General features: G+C 36.9%; 1 protein-coding gene across 1 annotated transcript in view; it reads left to right on the top strand.

The window, feature by feature from the left end:
- Positions 1 to 20,547, top strand: part of LOC145775272 (low-density lipoprotein receptor-related protein 4-like) — a 51,139-nt gene that overhangs the window by 14,918 nt on the left and 15,674 nt on the right. Inside the window, exons 3-12 of the mRNA XM_082586530.1 lie at positions 4,232 to 4,348; positions 6,099 to 6,218; positions 8,828 to 8,941; positions 9,741 to 9,917; positions 10,551 to 10,664; positions 12,527 to 12,643; positions 13,570 to 13,695; positions 14,070 to 14,186; positions 15,335 to 15,487; positions 16,178 to 16,414. Of these exons, the coding sequence (XP_082442656.1) occupies positions 4,232 to 4,348; positions 6,099 to 6,218; positions 8,828 to 8,941; positions 9,741 to 9,917; positions 10,551 to 10,664; positions 12,527 to 12,643; positions 13,570 to 13,695; positions 14,070 to 14,186; positions 15,335 to 15,487; positions 16,178 to 16,414 (1,392 nt within the window). The remainder of the gene's footprint in view (positions 1 to 4,231; positions 4,349 to 6,098; positions 6,219 to 8,827; positions 8,942 to 9,740; positions 9,918 to 10,550; positions 10,665 to 12,526; positions 12,644 to 13,569; positions 13,696 to 14,069; positions 14,187 to 15,334; positions 15,488 to 16,177; positions 16,415 to 20,547) is intronic.

The following is a 20,547-nucleotide window of genomic DNA, read 5'->3' as shown; positions in this document are numbered from 1 at the left end:
AATTTCATCTTAAAACGAACAGTAATTGCTTTCGAAATTTGGACAAAACCAAAAGCTAATCGCGGTCTTTCTTAATTTGTTTTTCTGGTAGGTAGCAAGTTCACAATTGCTGAAATGTAAGAGATCAGTTACTTGAAATTATTTATGAGTCAAAGATTGTCGCTGTCATGTTTTATTACTTCTTTTGACGTGTGTTATTACTGTGAAAATTGTTTCCAGTGGGAATATCATATTTGTCGCAAAAGTGTGTGAAAATAACTTTAAAAAGTCCGGAAGGTTAAAGTCTTTGGCAACAACATTGCCTGTTATAATCACTATGCATGCAATGATGCATAATGATTATATTAGCGCATCTTCATTTATAAACAAGTGATATTCGCTTAAGAAAACGGTGTATGTAGCTGTTGTTTTGGCAAAAAGTAAAAGGGTCAATGTGCATTGTTTCCCGATGCGAACGGGCCATAACACATAAATATTATTTTAAAAGTCTGGATGCTAGTCACCATGTAAAGAATACAGCTAAAAGATGTTATGACTTGGAAACTTCAAAGGCTTCGAGCTGAGAGTGGTCATGACCAGCGCGATGAGCTGTCTAAATGAGGCAGGGACTTGGTGGCCATTTTGTAACTCACTTTTCAAGACTTGAAGACACTGAACTACCTTGCTTTTGAGCAGAATGAAACGCGTAGCATGAAAGTCGCGCAAGTTTGTTTTCTTTTTAGTTTGAAAAAGTAAACTGAAAATTTAAAAGCATCTCCTATTCTTGATTTACTTATTTTTCCCACCATTCTATTCATCTTGTTATAATTTACAACTATCGGACACAATGCTTTTGATTTGTGATTTTCCGGCCAGCAGAAGCTGCCATTTTTACATGTTTTAACCTGGCCAGCCTTTGAAACGCTGTACAAAAAATCGGTAACTGGGGCAGCTGGATGGGATACTAATGTGGATGACTCTTAACTTTAAATTATCCAATTGTGGCGAGACTTTCTGCTGTCTCCATTTCTAATTCTGGGATTATGATCAAGGAATTGAGAAACACCACCGGCCACGGGCATCTTATGTCATTAGTGCTATAGACTTGGTGCAGTACTATTCGGCCACTTTGCATCTGAGTAGAGGCTCCAATTCTCTCTTTGATAGTTGAAGTTGGAACTGAATGGGGAAAAGAAGTCAAAACTCAAAAGACTGAAAATAATAATCTTTGTCCTACTTTTATTGTTTATCAACCTAGGACACGGTCGATGGTCGCACTGTCGATGGTCTTCAATTTGGTACATGCGACCTAGCGAACATATTAAGCAATGCAGCATTAACTTCACTTGTATTCATCACGATACCCTTTTTGTATAATTAAACAAATAACAAGATATATATACTATGAATAAATACTGAATACTGTACACTGTACTTCACAGATGATAACTAATGATTTCCTAACTTTATGCATCGCGCTGGAAAAAATATGTTGAAAGCAGAAAAGAACTTTGTGGTACAATCTGTCTTTCAAGCTCCGAAAATGTTTACATTTTGAAATTCACTACTTGTGCTTTTCAACAACGATTTTTGCGTCTAAACGGGTTTGTTGGTATTTGTGAAGGGGCTGTTTTTTGTCTTGTGTGTAAAAATTAAAATAATGTATTTACTTGGATCTAAAATAATTCAAGAGGTATAAGTCATCTGTTACAGTGTATTTTCTGTAGGCTTAAAAGTGCTCAAGTAACTTTGCTTCAGCAACTTCACCTTCTGCAGATGTGTTACAACAGTTAAGTTTAGAAGATTTATCGCAAATCTTGAGCTTCTATCCAGACAGTAAAATCCGTCCTTTTTACAAAGATGCAACGTGTGCAGATGTTAAATTAATGTAAGAGAAACAGTTTTTTTGCATACGTCGGGAAGTTATATCAACTTTCATTATTACTTCAGTCAATAAACTGGTTGATCTTTTGAAGACTTTCTTATTTTAATTAACTTTTCATGGACAAATTTAAAAATTGAGGTTGTTACAAATTAAATTATCCGTTGAACAGGATGGAGCAACACTGAAGTGTTGCAGATTTTAAGTTTAAGCTTACGCAAGTTCCTACTCGATATCCGCATATTTAACAAAGATTGCTGCTCAAAGTGTAATTCTGCGTTGCTTTTCTCATAAAGTGTATTTCCCATGTTTATCACACAAGAATTACTTTCACATGACATTTCGCTTCATGACAAGATCATGTTTTTATGGAGCAACATCACAAAAGAAAGGATTATATGTTAATTATTTTCAGTCCAATGTTTATACTTTGAATGTATCCTTTCTTTCGTTGAAGCTTGATATTGATCGAAAGCAATTTTCTTATCTTCTGCGGAAAAGAGGTGAAATGATTTGAAAAGTGGCTTGTTTTCAACTTTGCATAACTTTATCTTTGTTTAATTGATGCCAGTTGACAGTTTTTCCCCTTTTTATGGTATTTTTGGCTAAATTTGGACCGGTATTTGTCGACGCTCTGCTTCTTTGGGCTAAACAATCATGTTTGCGCCCTAACATAACGCGCGTAGACGTTTATTTTGCTATTTTGAGCTGTCCATTTCATCTTCATATGTAAAGCACCTTTCTCTGAAACATCATAATTGGTCAAATTACTTCGCACTTGGTGGCGGAAATTGCAAGAATTCATGTCACGCTAAACCGATTTGGGAGAATGTTGTTGTTCCTATTGCGGCTTTTCACTCAGAGCGGAAATTCCACGAGACATAAATTGGGACCAATGACCACCCATTACCTCATTAATATACGAAGGAATAATCCCTGCCGGGTTTAAATTTCCGAATCAATTTTTCATGCAGTTATAATGTTGAGATGAATATTGCATTGTCCGAGTTGCTGAAATGTGAATGAAAACTAACTTGACTAGTAGTTCCCAAATGTTTTTGCTTTGAGACATACCAGAGAACTTCGGATATAACCGCGGCACACCCCATTTTTAAACTTAATTATTTTAACTGATTTTTTTCGTCGATGCTACATTGGCACACTTCAAACTAAGAATGTTCAAGTTAAAGCAAAACTGTTTCAACTCCTTCAAATATTTCGTTGTTTTTGGATTACAAAGTTCTTGTTTTGATTTTTTTTTTCATTTTAAATTGAATTTCTTATTGAATGATTTCGTTTTGTTTCCGACTGCTTTCACACAGTTATATTTTGTTTCAATTATTCTAGATGTCATAAACATGTTACATCTAACGTTGTTCGTTTGAGCTTGTCAGAAAAGCAATTTTTAAATCCTTGCTGTTAGTACAATTGTTTTTTTCCAAGTTTCCCACTAAAGTAAAATTCCCTTCTAAATCTGCTTTTTTAACCTATGATTAAGCTTACTTTTTTGTGCTGTATATTGATATTCGAAAAGCTGTCAGTTACGTGTGAAAAACTCTTTGAAGTACCCTGGACCTTAACGATTTCTTACCACTGCCCACCTTGTCTTTTAGCGTGTTAATGTTGAAGTTGTGTAAGGTTTTTGAACATTGGTATGAGAATGTTTTCAAATAAGCCAAACTATTTGTAAAAGCCTAGAAAGTGCATTTGTGTAGCTTAGTTGCAATGTAGTTACTGGTAGTTTAGTTTCTCGTTGTTCGACGTGTGTCGGTTTGGATTTCTTTATGAGTAACTTTATATATACTATACGTTGTCGCTTTGGTAAAACCATGAATTACCATTCTCGTTTCTACCACAATTAAAATACAATAAATTTTACACATGTGAATAGATATTTTTAACTGTAGCCTAGAATGCAAAATGTTTGTATATGTCAGCCTATTCACAGATTCAAACCTGACACTCGTCTAGATGAGACGCACTTGGCATTCTATCAATACCCCAAAACAAAAAGTTACACAACGTTCAATATCTTGATGATGATGCTGATGATGATATAGCACTGCTGGACGTTTTAATTAACCAATGTACTTTTTTTCTGACAAACATTTGTTAGCTTATGATTTATCGTTTGTTTTCTAATGCCACACGCTCTAGGAGTCTAAGGCTATTCAGCCAGTTGACTCTATTTACTGACCACGTTCTTGTGCTGTGGTGAAACAAACTACTTTTCGGCTTCTTTAAACCAATGAATCCACTTATCGTGTAAAATCACAAAAGCGTGATGTGCCAACACTTATTAAGTCGCTTAGATAATATGTTGTACTTGTTCTAATCTGTGATTAAATTTGACAGTAATTATTTTTACAGAAATGCCAAAATGCGATGCTGCACTGTACCAGTGCAGCAACGGAAAATGCATCGCAAAGGATTGGCAATGCGACGGGGTGAATGACTGCTCTGATGATTCGGATGAACAGAATTGTCGTAAGTAATGTTCACATTCACATTTATTGTTACTTCAAGAAAATAGGGCCAGAATTTCACTCTCAACTACAACATACATGTGCCCCAAGCATATCTGCCATGAGAAAATTATCGTTACATCTCTGAATATAGCTCCCTAATAACGCCCCCTGAGTATTTTCGCCCCTTTAAAGGTCAACATCGCCCAGGTTAAGAACCATTGCTTTAGCTCAGGGGTTTTTAACCTGGGGGTTTCGACTCCTGTGGGAGTCGCGAGCCATTTTTCGGGGTTGGCGAGACGCCTGAAAATCCAGTGTATCGTTTTCAATTTTTTTTTGCCAGAATAAAATTACAACTGTGTATTTTCGCAATCGACCATTTCTCGACCAGAGGTTATTCTATTGTTTAAGCTTTCAGACGTTACAAAGGCTTTAAGAATAGAAAACTAAAGCATTCTATATTTTTAGGGACAATCCCTAAATATTTTTCACCTACAGTAGTTTCTGCAAGTTGCTTTGTGCCAACTAAAGTTAACCAGTAACCACGCTATGGCAAAAAAGCAACGTTGTTTGGAATTCTATTTCAAATATGAATTTGTCAGTAGACTATTGTTTCCAATGGCATTGAAAAATTTCAGTGAGTAGGGTATTTTGTTTAAAACTTCTTTCAGCAACAGTTCCACGCATTGACAAGCTTGTGAAAAAATGCAGAACCAACCGTCTCATTGAAGCTGATTTAAATAAATCCATAAAAGTTTGCAATAAGTTCAACCGGTAAAACTGCGAAAATGTACCTTATTCTCATTATTCTTTCTCTTATAATCTAGCCAAGCTTGATCGGAAATAGAAATAATAGTTGGAGGAAATGTAATAAAACCGAGACATAAATAGATGTCATCGTTATTCAAAGTTGGTTAAATTTTGCATGAAATATTCTTTTGTTGAATAGTTTTATGGGGGGGTCGCGAGGATACGTTGATTGCTTAGAAGGGGTCGTGGTTCAAAAATGGTTGAAAACCCCTGCTTTAGCCCAACAGCAGCAGTACACATGCATTGTGTAATAACATTAATTTCAAATGGTTGTTGTCAATGCAGTTCAGTTCAGTTTGTTTTTATTTCTGACCACCACAATGAATTTGTTGTTTCCTCTAAAGAACAAGTGAATTTGTCTACACCAACCTATGTTACGGAATAAGAACATAAATAAACGCCGTGTATATCGTAAAGGTTTTGATATTTACCGCCTAAGCATGCACTGACGTGGAAAGAGCAAAAATAACAACCTATTGGAAAACATTTTATGTAAAAAGTTAAACGTGTTGTGGCCAGTAGCCAAACCACACAACATTGTAATGTATAGTCATTATCTACGATTACATCTGACGGGGTTTTCGCAAATGACTCTGCACTTGAAATCAGATACGCGATTACAAGTATATTTTGACTTCTTATGTCAGACTATTCATAAAGTTATATTAAGTTGTTTTTATCAAATGTGTTTCGATAACTTCTGCGAAATATAGGAATATTTGTTGGCATACTGTCGCAATTTATTACCCAGACAGCAAAAACCGTCAGTCGTTTTATTGGTTCAACATCTTCAGATTTTGACGGATTTTGCTTCAGATGTATTTTGTTGTCTGGGTATGTATATTTGTCAGGTACATTTTAATAGTTTTGTGCTGCTCTTGGGGCACCTTAAGAATTTCTAACAAGTCATGGCTTATTTTTGCTGGATCAATATTTCTTTTTCAATTGTGAAATTTTTGCAGCCAAGAAAACATGTGACGAGACGTCACAGATAACTTGCAAAGATGGTCAATGTATTCCAACCGACTGGGGTTGCGACGGCGATGAAGATTGTTCTGACGGCAGCGACGAACAGTCATGCAGTAAGTATACAGTAGAGCAGCTGTGACGTAGTAGGTTAGTTTAAAATATTGAGAAGCTGGTCGACAACAGTTTCGCTATGGCTGCCATCGTTTGAAATTTGTCTGGGTGGCTACTAGAGAGCAGCCAGTTTTTATTCTTATAGTCTACAATACGCAGACTTCTCTATTAACATAGTGGGCAGTCACTGGGACAGTCAGTGGTAATAATATTATCTGTGGTTTGTTTCTCGGTGCCAAACTTGCACAAAAAGCGCAATATTCTACTCCTGTTGGTGCCAGGTTGAACGGAAAAAGCCTGACTTCCACGCGAAGGCGGTTGACATGCACCCACCGCTGTCTAGGCCGATGGGACGGAAAGGGCAGGCCGTTGGGGCAGATATCGGTGTCAAGACGTTAAGCGGCTGGCACGAATAAGTGTCTTGATTTTAGCCGACGTGAGTGGTAATTCAGAGAAGCATAGATTGGATTGGAGGAGATGATGATGAAAAACGAGCTTTAGTGCTCATTGAACGGCAGACAGAGTGGGTTCTTTGCGACGAAGGTCTGCAAAGGATGGTGGTTTGAATGGTTGAAAAATAGGGAGATTGCTTAATGGTTTGGGACGGCAACTGGTCACAGTGCGTCGTTGATAGCAACGAGCACTGCGGCACTAAATTGGTGTGATGCTACTGTGACAAAGTAATTTGACGCTTACCGCTGCACTTCATAAACATTTTCCATTGAATTCAGTTTTTGTCAAAAGCTTGCAAGTTGTGATACAAGAAACACAACTATTGCTTGTGGAAAGAACCATTTCGGACTTTCTTCCACTGCGAAAGTGTTGGAATATTAGAAAAAGGGAAATAGTGTGAGTCAAAGAGAAGTGACGCATCATTCATCACCAGTAGACGAGTCGAATGACAGATATATTGAAAAATATCGTTCCGGTGATGAAACACTTGTAAATAGTTTAATTATACCTGCTCCAATGATTGAATCTTTTTACGTTATGAAGATTAATCTGGTTGCCTGGATCGATGTGCAAATTCAGCTTTCGTCAATTTTTGAATTGGCTCTTCTGCCACAATGTGGCGGTGCGAAAATTTTGAGAATAATCAAAAAATACAAAGTTTGTATTTCGATGTCATTGATAAGAATAAGATATTTCATGTTGAACATTTACAATGTGTGAGATCTAATCTTAAGTTTGTTGTTTCATTGCTGGGCATTTGGGCACTGCTTCAGATCACCACTCTTGAAGCCATTCACTTTTATCTATTTGGGTTAAAGTTGCTTGTTTGAAGTCAAACGTTTGATAAGAGCCTGACGTTGTATTTACTTCAGCAGCTAAAGAAAGTGATTACACTCAATATGGTCCATCCACCGCAGAAAACGTGAAAATACTTTTATTTTTCTGCGAGAATAAAGTTCTGCCGTTCTACCTGTAGTAGGCCGTGGTTCTACTTTTTACGTCCAACGACGTTGAATAAGTGAAACATATGTACTGTACTTTCATGAGCTAAATCCTAGACGTTTCATGTGGACTTGTTTGACGCAGTTTGTCGTATTTCTATGCATTCACCTAACTACTGCAATTGTGTATGCACTACGATTCTAACGTTCATTTTTATAATGCATTTTATTGATACTGCATCAACACAACATAACTACGTGCACTATACAACGTAGATATTACAAACTATCAGATGGATGTTAGGAACCATCCGCCGAAACTTGTATTAATCACCTATGAAGAAAAAGTGCAGTACGAAAATGTTATGTTTTTTGCTGCATGTGTTCTGATATCAGTTTTGACTTGCAGTGATTGCCTTTTTGCTGGTAAAACTGCCATTTTTCTTTTGACTTCCCTACTTCCATGATAAACGTTGGCTTTTGTGAATGTTGTTTTAATTTGAGGCTGAATCTGCTGCTGTTTTTGTCAAAACGTGCGACAACTTTAGTGTTTCCAGGTGTGTCGAAGTTGCACACCTGCGCTCGACTGCGTGATGTTGATATCATCACGAAACTCAATTTCTTTTTCTTTCTCTGTCAATCTCCATTGTTCGTTTCATGGGCGCTGCCGCTGGCTTGGAATCCTGGTTTGTCGAACAGTCCTGTTCTTGAATCGTAATTGCTTGCTCCTTCATTTGAATTTATGTAAAAACAAGTAGGTTTGGCTTAGGAAAAGGTCTGTTAAAATACCATGTGGTGCCCCTGGGGCCTGGGGATATCAGAATTGAGGAGTTTGTTGAGTTACGTAGGTTAGCGTCTAGCGACATGCGTTACACGAGGGGTGAAAAAAAGTGAATGGTGTCGTTTGATAGCCCCCACAGCATTTGAAAAAATAGTCCAATTGTTGGAATGTGATCAATGATCACCAGTTTTCAGCTTTTACAATTTTAAGGTTAACGCTGAACTAATTGCACTAGTCGCGAGCTGAGACTCGTTTTTAAAAAAAACATCTCTTAAATTTAGAAATTAGACCCTACTTTTATGAAATACTGATAATCCTTTTTGGCGTTTGCAGACATCTCGCCTAAGATGCTGCGAAGATTTACGGCCAGCAAATCAGTTCTTTCTGTAGTGAGAAAGTGGCATTTCCAGCTAATTCTGTAATCCATCCCTTTCAGAACCAAAACCTTGCGAAGAAGGCGAGTTCAAATGCAGCGATGGTGGATGCATTGCCATGAGTTTGTATTGCGACAGAGAATTTGACTGCAAGGATGGTTCGGACGAGGAATGCGGTAATCAGCTTATAACCTGCATGCTCAGTATCTTAGAACTTGTCAAGCTCTGTATAGGTTAGCCCTGGGAGCAGCTGACTGGATGTCTAAATGGTCTTCCGCTGCTCCTAGCTAATCAGATTGAACTGTCAAACACCAAGCATACTAAAGCGCTTCTCTGTGTTTTTGAATTGTATGGTTGTGATTTTTACAATGATTAACTAAAAAAGCGCTGATTTGTTGCTTGAAATGTGAGGACCGCATTGAAAAATCACATAGCTCTAGCAAACTCCAATGAAAATATGTAGTAGCTGCAGGCACTAACATTTTTGCGCCAATATAGCCTACCAGCTCAGTGGACAGCTGGTGTTTACCCCACAACTGCTTCTGAAGACCTTTCTCGATTTCGCACAAGAAGTAGCTGATAAACGGCAGTGCAGTGACCCCCCTGGCAAGCTAAATGTGCTAACCCTTCCTTTTCTTTGATTGTATTTGCTCGAAATAGAGCATTGAAGCTAATCATGTAGCAAACGGGCGCATATTAACTACATTTGATCTCCCTGCTACAATATTGATTCCAGTTTGTGGTATAGCAATTTTTGAAAAATAACCGACTTATTCTGTTTTTCGTACATCGATTGATCACATTATCATATCATGTTTATGTCATAAATATGATACAAAAATTACAGAACGTATGGTAAACCAACAATAAATAAACCACAATACTAGGCTATAGTTTCCCGTCAGTGTATCTAGTCATTTCATTTTTGTAATTCAAGCCAACAATGAACTCTAACTCTCGTATTTGTTGCTACAGACCCAGACATGCCTATCGACGATACGATTTCTGGCAATTTCACCTGTAAGCAAGATGAGTTTTCATGCGGAGATGAGGATGGCTTTTCAGGTGAAGAGATGGATCCCTGCGTGCCAATTTCTTATATATGTGATGGGGATATGGATTGCCTCAATGGTGTTGATGAGCAGAATTGTCGTAAGTGTTATTAGTATGATTCTGGTCTAGTGTAAAGTGATCTTTATGCGTTTCATGAACGGAACAAGATCAGAGACACAGTTGTAATAACAACCGTTCACTTGAAGACTTTTCTTTGTTGTGGGCTGTGTCACTTTTAACAAACAGATTGCGAGAGGATACAGTCACGTGACAGTGAATGTGTTGGCCTTTTTTATCAACAACTCACTAATGCCATGGTAGCTTATTTTGCAAGCGATTTTTTTGGTTTGAGCATGGAATGTAATGCTCATACAAAAATTTATCTAAAACAAGTTGATACTGAATGCCTTTTTAGGTAGTGGTTTACAAAAATTTACAATGAAAAGTACGTTTTTTGGCATTTTGCAAAAAGGTGGTGGTGGTTTACTATAAAAAGGCGTAAATTCTATTGAACTTGAGTGAGTGAATGCACCTTTACAAATGAAACTTTTGTCCGTTTGCGTCACGTTTGTAAAAGATACTCGTGGTACTTTTGTGTCTTAGCTTGCCAGCAAAGCCATACACACGCAAGCTATACAAAAGCAACGTCCGATCAACACTTCAATTACGTATTTTAAACGTTGTTAGTAAGTGAAGTCCACGATTGGAACTATTTGTTTTTTGCTTCCACAGCCCGACCTTGCACATCGGAAGAATATCGGTGCGCCAACAGACAATGCATCAATCTCCAGGATCATTGTGATGGGATTGACGATTGTGGTGATGGAAGTGACGAGAATGAATGTCGTGAGTATTTACTTGTCTATTTTCTTTTTATTAGCTAATTTGGTTACAATGTATTTGACAACGATGTCAAAACGTTGACTTTTTGTTGAATAAAAAAAACAAAAACGAAAAGCTTTATTTTAAGTATTACTTTTTCATAAACTTATAGTATAGAAAGCATTCACACAAACATGGCCGAAAATACTTGTTTAGGTTATAAATGTACGTTAGTTTTAATGAATTTCTTCTACCCCCTTGCGGATTTCTTCGTCTTGTTGTTGAACAAAGATGAAGCAAGGCGCATCAATGAGGTTGCACTTGACACAGCGGTTTACTCAGTTAAGTTTTTAGTTTGAATAATGCTTTTAAGTCTATCACCGTTGATGTTAACAATGAGCATTGGTTTTACAAGTGTCCTATTTCTCATCGTACCTCGCCCTTTCACTTCACATGTCTTTGTGTTAGTTCGATTAGAATTATGCTTCACGCCAGAAAATCAGACTTTTTTTTATTTAACTTTTGCAAACGGCTGCCGCGACGATGTGTGGTTACTTCTTGCTTTTATAACTAGTGGCTGTATTTGAATACAACTGCTTATTCGAACAACGATGCCACCACAGAAGAGATGCTTGTGCTAATGCACAAAAATTCTTTGTAAGCTTACGATTCAAGATTTCTTGTGGTAGCTACAACGTGTCGTGTGGTACAGTAAGATTCGATGTGTACTTTATGTTGCTTGTTTGTTCGTCTTTGATGTCAAGTGCTAAATATAACTTTTATTAGCCGATTTATAACATATTTGTCTCATTAAGTTTACACTTTGAAATCTCGTTAATTTTAATGAAGATTAAGACAAAAGATATTTCGCACAGCTTACAAAACTTCCTCTTTTTTGTATTAAATCAATCTTGGTAGTCATGTGAACAAAATGGTTTACCAGAAAGCAAATCTACTCATCTATATTTAGATATTAAATTCTGCGCAGTCTAGCTGTTCTCAAGGAAATTTAAACTTTCTCTTTCATCCATGTCGTAAAATTTTGTTTGGCGTTGAAATAGAAAAAATGTTCTGTGCCTGATGCCTTGTGAGAAAGCTACATTTACGTTATTAATAGTTTTGGCAGCAGAACCTTGTACAGTACGGAATCAGTGAAATGTTATTTTGTAGGTGACTTGGCATATCATTATTTTGAATAAACATGATTATGTTGTTGGTTGAAGTGTGCTGTGCTTTTTGTTAATCTTAGTCACTAGGGCTAGGCTGTTAGAGAGAAAGTGGTTCAAAATACTGTTTTTCAAAGCTTCCAAATGTTTTGTTTTGACCAAGTTCTCTGTTTTTGAGTTTTGTTTTAAATTAAGTTTCTTAGTCAAGAGATTCCTTTTTCCCCAGTTTATTTCAAAAGGACAGCTACTGCGTTTCATAGTGAGCTTATGGCGTCATGCGCAAAAATCCCAAAGCATAAAATGCACCAAAAAAGCTACAGGATGTCCTCACATTGTTAGGATTTTGACGTGTTCAACGCAAAAGTATTTCAAAGAATTTCGAAACCCAACATTTCGTTTCGAAGCAAAATCTCTTCGTCTTGATTTTATTTCGAATCAAGGAGTTTTTGGAACTTTGTTTCATTTGGAACCGTTTTTCAAAAATTAAAATTTCGTTTAATTTGGTGAATAAAAAATTATTTTGCGTAGCTTTGTAGCTCTGTGTTGAATTCATTCCCATACAAAATACCACGCGATGATTTCTCTGCCTCCTGTTCAGTAATTTCGACATTCTTACATGAAATATGGTCAAAAATGCACTTTCTTTTTCAAGCTGCGTTGATTGTTCATATTTAAGCATCGTTGAACCGCTTCGTTTAACCGCGCTATTACCTTGTGCAGCGGAGCATGAAGCTTGCTTGGACGGAGAGTATCAATGTGACAATGGATTGTGCATCAGCAGAAATTGGAGATGCGATGGAGATAGTGATTGTAAAGATGGTTCAGATGAAGAAAGGTGTAAGTTAGCTGACTTCATCTATATAAATGTTTTTAAGTGCAGCCTACTGGATACGAACTACTGGCTAACTGCAATATCTTGCTTTATTGTTCCACCTCTAAACAATGTAGATAGAAAATCAATCATTGTTTTACATTGATTTAATATCCAAAGACGTTAAACTTAATCTGCAGACATCAATTTAATATAAAAATGACTGATTTGTTTGCTGAAAATTATCTTTGACACACACATTTCATGCATTTTGGTAATTTCTCTCAGCGATAATATGTAAAAGTAATTTTCTTGACTTTGGTTGAGCTGGTAAAGTTGTGAAAACAACATCTTGTGTGCTCACTTTCTTGACTAATTATTCTTCCATGCGGTTTTTGCATTTTTGTGGTTTACCAAGAAAATTACGGCGACCTATTTCGTTCAACTATTTAAATCTAAAGTTCTTGTGCTGGACTTTTCCATTCAACAACTTCAAAACAACAGTATGTTACGTTTTTGTGATCGCTTTATGGTTGCAAAATGCAGTTTTTTAACGCGCAAATGCATTAAAAAACTTGAAGCGTAAAAAATGTCTTAATGCAGCTTCGTGCCTGCATTTTTGTTGCAAATTTTTGTTTACTAATTTCATAATTTGTTTTGTCAACAATTGTCACCTTTCAACACAATCCACTGAAAAATAGTCTACGTTTGTACAATGTAGTTTTCCTCTAAAATTTCATCTATCTGCAAAGCTTTGGTTTATGTAGCACATTGACGATATCGGTTACACAATCACTTCACGGCCAGAAACCCTGACCTGCTGTACACTGATTCAACGTATGCAGAGGTTAAATCAATGTAGAAAAATACTTATTTCCTTGCCGGGTTTAAAAACAACAGTTGATACTCTTCATATTTCAAACTCATAATTTGATGAAGATCTTTATCTAAGGTGCTGACGGTTCGGCGTGCGACAAGGATCAATTTCAGTGCCGCACCAGTCAACGCTGTATCTTGGCTGCTTGGAGATGTGACGATGAAAACGACTGCGATGATAAAAGTGATGAATTGCATTGCGGTAAGCATATCTGATTTTCATTTGAAAAACATTTCTGCAACAAGTGAACTGCCAGTAGTAATCAAGAATGTTTATCATCAGTGGCTTGCCTGCTTGTAGCTTGTAATTGCAATTTAAGTGATACACCAAAACACACATCGTGCTTTGCCTTGCAGTATATTTTAGTTATCATTGTTTAGTGCTTGAACTTCTGAACTGTATGTTTACATCATTACAAATATCTGTCTAGTAAACGTCATTCTTTTTACATCTTCTTTACGTTGCAAAGACATAAAAAGTACAGTTTTTGCTTTCTGGGTAGCTTATATCAGTGACCATCCGACACACCAAGTTACGTATTTCCAAACCATCTTATGCAATGCATGTTGGTTTAGATTGCGGTATTGGTCAGTACCTATGTGCATCAGGCCAATGTATTGGTGCCAGCAAACTGTGCAACGGGATACCTGACTGTGTCGACGGTTCAGATGAGCGGCCCGTGCATAACTGCAGTAAGTTGATTTGTATCTTGTTACACAATAAGTTTATGCCCACCTTGCCACTTATAGATTGTGATAATATTTAGTTTCAAGCTGAAGAAGCCTTTTTGACGCTGTTGTGACCTACCCATTAGGGTGGAGTGAAAAAATTTTTTTTTTTCAAATCAAAAAATCAGATTAACCAAAAGTGGCGTATGGACCTAAAATCAACTTCTAAAAAGGTTTTGGGTTTGTACCACCTACACCCAGGTGGCCCATAATTTTTAAAGGTCATCCGAGGGTTAAATTTCATGAAAATCCCATAACTTGGAAACCGGTTAAGCTAGAATGTTAGTTTTTGGCTTAAAATTTCCAGAAGGTCCATGTTTATATATGCTCTAATGCAACTTTTGTCTCTATTTTAACTACATAAGCTAATAATAATAAAAAATGACATTTTAGTTTTAGTTTAAACTAAAATGTCAATTTATTAGAGACAAAGGACATTTTAGTTTTTAAACTAAAATGTCATTTATTATTATTATCAGCTTATGTAGTTAAAATAGAGACAAAAGTTGCATTAGAGCATATATAAACATGGACCTTCTGGAAATTTTAAGCCAAAAACTAACATTCTAGCTTAACCGGTTTCCAAGTTATGGGATTTTTATGAAATTTGACCCTCGGATGACCTTTAAAAATTATGGGCCACCTGGGTGTAGGTGGCACAAACCCAAAACCTTTTCAGAAGTTGATTTTAGGTCCATACGCCACTTTGGGTTAATCTGATTTTTTGATTTAAAAAAAAAATTTTTTTCACTCCACCCTACTACCCATGGCTGTCATGCACATAACAACAGCGTGTATAAGAATAAATTTTGTTGTAATAGTAACCATTCTACATTTTTGAACCACTTCCTCACCACCGAGGTTGAAAAGTCGTCCTCTTAGTGAAGTTATTTCATAAATCTATTACATCGTTCAAGTTATGATGAATAGAAAGGCTTTCTTTAAATGCAATGTTTGACTATTGTTGGTAAGATTTTCTCCATCGTTACATAATCTTGTTATTTCTCGCTATCCTAAATCAACCCACGACTATCTGGTGAAGCCAAGTGAGAACCCTTGGGCTGCTGGGACAAGTCACTTGCTGCAGCAATCACCGTCTTTTATTCATCCAGATAATTCGATGATATTTGGTTCAAATGCGACTTCTTGCGACGACAACAAAGGCGGTTGTGAGCATATTTGCAGACAATCATCCGCTGGACAAAGAATCGAGTGTGCTTGCAACCTGGGCTATCGACTTGCTGCTGACATGCGTTCATGTGTTGGTAAGCATCAGGTTCTAGCTAGCAACATTGTCTTTTTTCATCGTTTTAACGTCTGGTGACGTTCGTGACGATTCTGGCGACGTTGTAACGATTTAAAAAGGGCAACTTGTGTTGGCTGGTATACGTGGCTTTTTTTGTTTGAATTAAAATCACATTCGTTTTTCGAAAGAAGTCACTTTTTCAAAAAAGTACTTACCCTGGAAAATTCTGGCGCCCAAGAAAAGTGCTGCAGCTAACTAGGCATGCCAGCAAAATGTCTCCGTTGCTTTGACTGGCAAACTGCATAGCTGCCATACTGACCGTGAGTTATCTTGCAACAAGCAAAATCGAAAATGTTATCGAATAGTAAACCCACAGTGTAACACTTTTAAGTTTTAGATTAGTTCCCGAAGGACAAGTGGCTATTTACAAACCAGACAAGTTTCGCTTCCTACGTTATACAATAGTCTACGTCATACACACCGAGAAAACATGCAAAACCTTATAATAATTTTTTTGTAAATGGTGGGTAATCTTTCGTTTAAAATGTTTGTTGTAAACCCCATTTCTCCCTCTCTATCCAAAGATCGAACGGGTGGTTTTCTTCTGTTCTAGCCTTTTGCTCAGTGTGGTTCGAAGTTTAAGTTGAATATTGGCTTTTGATATCAAACACGTTTCAGTTTAGCGAATATTCGGTTTGTATTGTTTCAGATATCGATGAGTGTGCTGTCGATGGTGCGTGCAGTCAAACCTGCAACAACACGATCGGTAGTTTCTCTTGTTCTTGTCTGAACGGGTACCTGCTGAGACCAGACGAAAGAACGTGCAAAGCTTCTGGCCCTGCTGCCACGCTGTTGTTCACGAACCGGATTGATATTCGTCGAATGAATCCTGACCATTCGGAACTGAAGCCGATTTTACGAGATCTGGAAAACGCAATCGGCTTGGGTAAGTCACTTGGAAGTTGCAAAATGCATTTTCTCATATCACTTTGGAAAAAAACCCATCAACTTTGCAATACAATATGTGAAACAGGAAAAACAATAAACATGTGAAAGTTGTGTGTTTTTTATGGCCAGTCGAAATTTAGATCTAGTTTCTTACAGTTTGTATCATTTAAAACGAGGCTTTACGTTTAAAATAGTTTTACCTCTAAGCTAATATAAGATACGTTTATAAAGTTACTGACATAACGTGCTTTCATATTACGAAATAAACCATATGGGTCAACAAAGCAAACTCTCTACCAAAGCTTTCTATTACGAAATATGGAACACTTGTCATGTTATCGGATTATTATTTTAATTTATCACTGTTTGGATTTTGCGTGTTTCTAGGTACTGGGCGTGTTTTGTTAGTTTCTCGCGAAATAGCATTGCTATGTCGCAAGCGATTTAATTTTGAAGCCGAACAATTCTCCACAATGACTTTCTTTGGCCAAGTGTGGTTTATGTTTTACTGTAAGTATACTGAAGTATTGAACATGCTTCTGCGGAAAAATAAGGCTTGAAAGCCGGCAAGCGTACTGAATTGTGTCGTGGTAATAGTGGCTGTTCTAGAAAATTCACCTTACTTGCTTACATTGAATTTTGAAACTGTGGCACACGAGGTGTTTGATAGAACCTTAAACTCTTGGCGGGGTTGGAAGCCGAAAATAACTTCCCGTTTGAACTTATTTAATTACACATTTTTGAGATCTTTTATAGATTACTGCATTCAGCGTAAACTGGTTTGTTGAGACAAGCATCGCAGTAGACTTACAACCCAACTAGCAAACGTTGACGCTTTTGCACAATTTTAACAAGCTAACAGAACGGTCGCGTTTACGTCCAGTTCCTACTTCATACGATACCATGGAAGTGAAAATCAAACCGCCGACGCATATGAATTCAAATTAAAAAAACAACCGAGAAAGTATAATTGACAGAATGAAAAATAGACTCGTACAGGTACCTTGCAATACAAGCCTTATTCACTGGATAGAACTTTCTGGCTTCCCTGATAGTCAGCCAACCTCAAAATATGAGCATGACAGGTTGTGATTGTGACAGAGATCGCTGTGCGTTTCACTCTGGCTCTCGCGTCAAAGGCGAGTGGAAGAATATCAACACTTTCCCATGTCACGACTAATTAGCTATGCCCTTTCACCTCAAAGTGGTTCAAAAAGAATTAAACGATTTTTTTTACTGAAACTTGCTACGTAAATGACATATGACCAGTCTTTTGAATTGATTTAACGTCTGTTCAACGTAAAAAAAATACATTTGTTGGTTCATGTACTCTCTACTTTTAGACAATTTTACGTCTAGTTGATTTATTCTTGCACCAGCAATCGCCCTGACTTGTTGGTTTTGAAACCAAGATTTGTAAAAACAAGCAAAATGCTTTTCAAGTGATTCACTTAAATTTTGTAAGCAATCACTGACAGTTCAGCCTCAATAGCAAAGTGGTGTTTTAACGTCTGGTGATATCGTATCTGTGTGCAAACCCATGGATTTTCAAAAACATGAAGTCTCTTGCTGGTGTGTACGTAGCCATTCTTACCCATGACATGAAACAATTATTGTCCAAAAAAACTTGAATTTTGTGTTGAATAAATCACAATTTTTGTTGGTGGCCCATTGAAACTTTGCGGACCATGCAATTAAGCGTCTTATTGCGTGCTTGTTTCCCTCATCATGAACTCACACAGACGTTGATTCAACAGTGTTTTTGTTAAACGAGCCGGATGTAGGTTTATTGTCAAATCAGAGACGACAAACTAACAAAAGTCCTCATTAGTTAATTCCCGTGTGAACTTCTTAAAGCCTTTAACTTGTGATAGATTGTGTTGAGCTTTTGTGATTTACTTCGTGTTTTGTGGAGAAATGCAATATTTGAAAGCTTTGGTCTGATAGATGTAAAGATGAACAACTTCGGGTCAACTTTGAAACAATCAATAAAAATAAAATATTTTGTATGACCTAATTCATAGCCTTGGGAGTGATGCGTGGTGACTATCTTTCAATTCAGTTCAATTTATTTTTCTTTGTTGGAATGCAACAGTAATTTACAGAGTACGGGAACAAACCTACAAACGGAAAAGGTGGCAAAACCACAAAAGTTTAAGATGTGCATTCTGCATACGATGTAGATTTAGAGGTTATGTGGATAAAAGCAAATTAAGTACGGCCACCAATCCAAAGTTTATAAGTTAAGTTATCACAGCTCTAAGTCAGCGAGCAGGCTAATCTATGCAGTTTGTCCGTGTTTAGTTCCCCATACTGAGATGAATGATATGTCGAACATATAATAATAGAACGTGAGTCTCTAAAACTCTTTTTGTGTTCACACAACTAATTAGTTTGTGTGGCCTTCTGTGAACCCAGTCATTTTTCTTCTGGCAGCACAATCAAATGAAACCTTTAGTGGTATCCAGATCTGAACTGATGCAACAATTATGTCATCTTCACGTCAAGAAAATCAAAAATAACTCGACTCGTTATCTGGACAACGGTTGACAAAAAACATAAGTTATAATTTTCGGATACTGTCGTCTTCCCTTGACTGATCAAAGGTCTTCTAATGGCAGTTACAAAGGAAAAACATTGTTTGACGTGTGTGATCTTTGAAGCCTTTTAATGACGGGACGGGTTCTTGTTGTCACTGGCACATGATTTTTCACGCCTTTTTACCTATTTTTGTTTGCCCAGCGTGTTGTTGTTAGAGTTCTACTGGATATATTCCTTGGTTTAAAGTGTACTAAAACATTGTTCCCTAGATATGATTCACTTGATGTGGTAGTCTTTTGTTGTGTGTGATCATGTATAGGCTACATTCACCAAAAAACGTCACGCTCAATAGGGGCATTGCATGTGTTTGGTTAAAGGTTTTGGGCATAGATTTCACACAATGGGTAGATATAGCGCAATGGTTGTCGATAAGCATGCTTTGTATTGTTATTTGCCAAGTTTTTGACTTATCTGCAATCGGAATACCCTGGTCAATACCTGTTTTCCCATTTTCGACGCGTAATTAATGGATTTTTATTTATTTATTTGGTTCAGATATGCACATATCCATATGGAGTTACATAAGAAAAAAACGAAAATATATATTGTGGTCTCATGCATACATCAATCAGTTTCAAACCCACCAAAGTTTTGATAGGACGGTTTTGGCATTGCTCTTTACTGCGAACATAGAGTGTTATAAACATATCGGCACCCCCACAACGAAGGATTACTTTGAGTGATTCATGCGATTGCTGCAAGCTGCGCAAACATCGCATCCTTGCAACACAATATGGCTGACATTTGCGTATTATTGGTAGTTTACTGGGTTTTGTATATTGCTTTTTTTGCTCTTTGAAGTTGAAGGTATCGCTTGTCAAGATTTTAATCCGTTTGACTTTTGAAGAACAATTTTGAAGCAGACAAATTATATGATAAATTTCGAAGCATACTGGGGTGGGCCATTGCTTACTGTGGCACTTTAATGATTTGAAAGTTAATCTATATTTGTCAGTGTTTAAAATCCACAACTTCCCGTCTACAAACATCGCTCAGATGTTTTCACTTTTAGCACAAACTCATGATAACAAGCTTAATAACTTTTCCCAAGTTAGTAAAATGTACTAAATTTCACTGTTTTGGGGAAAACAAAAAAACATTCAACTCAATTTGCTATGAGCTCGTTTCTTCCTCTAGAAAATCCTACATCCGTCGTCAGCTTAACCACGCTATCATATTAAAAGTAGCTAATTTCATTTCAGTTCTAAAAATAAAACAGAATTGTCAATAAATGGGAATAGATATGTTGACATTAGGGTGTTGTCTCAACAGTGACAACACACGTACTTTAGACATACTTTGGTTTGCAGGCCACTTGTCGGCTCTTTTCAAAGTGCGCTGTTTGTTGTTGTAATGAAATAAACTGTTTATGTCTGTCTGCAAAAGCAATTGTAATTGCAAGTGCTAGATTCCGGGTGCGGGTGGAACCCCTCTCATACCTCATAAAGCTGTAATCATTTCCACGAATGTTTTCTTTGATTGCGTTGTGTGCGTGTTCTAGTTAGTTTTTACTCAAATGAGTTATTTTAT

Source organism: Aplidium turbinatum, chromosome 8 (genome assembly GCF_918807975.1).
Source record: "Aplidium turbinatum chromosome 8, kaAplTurb1.1, whole genome shotgun sequence".
Classification (NCBI taxonomy): domain Eukaryota; kingdom Metazoa; phylum Chordata; class Ascidiacea; order Aplousobranchia; family Polyclinidae; genus Aplidium; species Aplidium turbinatum.
Note: the sequence above shows the minus strand (reverse complement) of the source record. Positions and strands in the feature narration are given on the sequence as shown.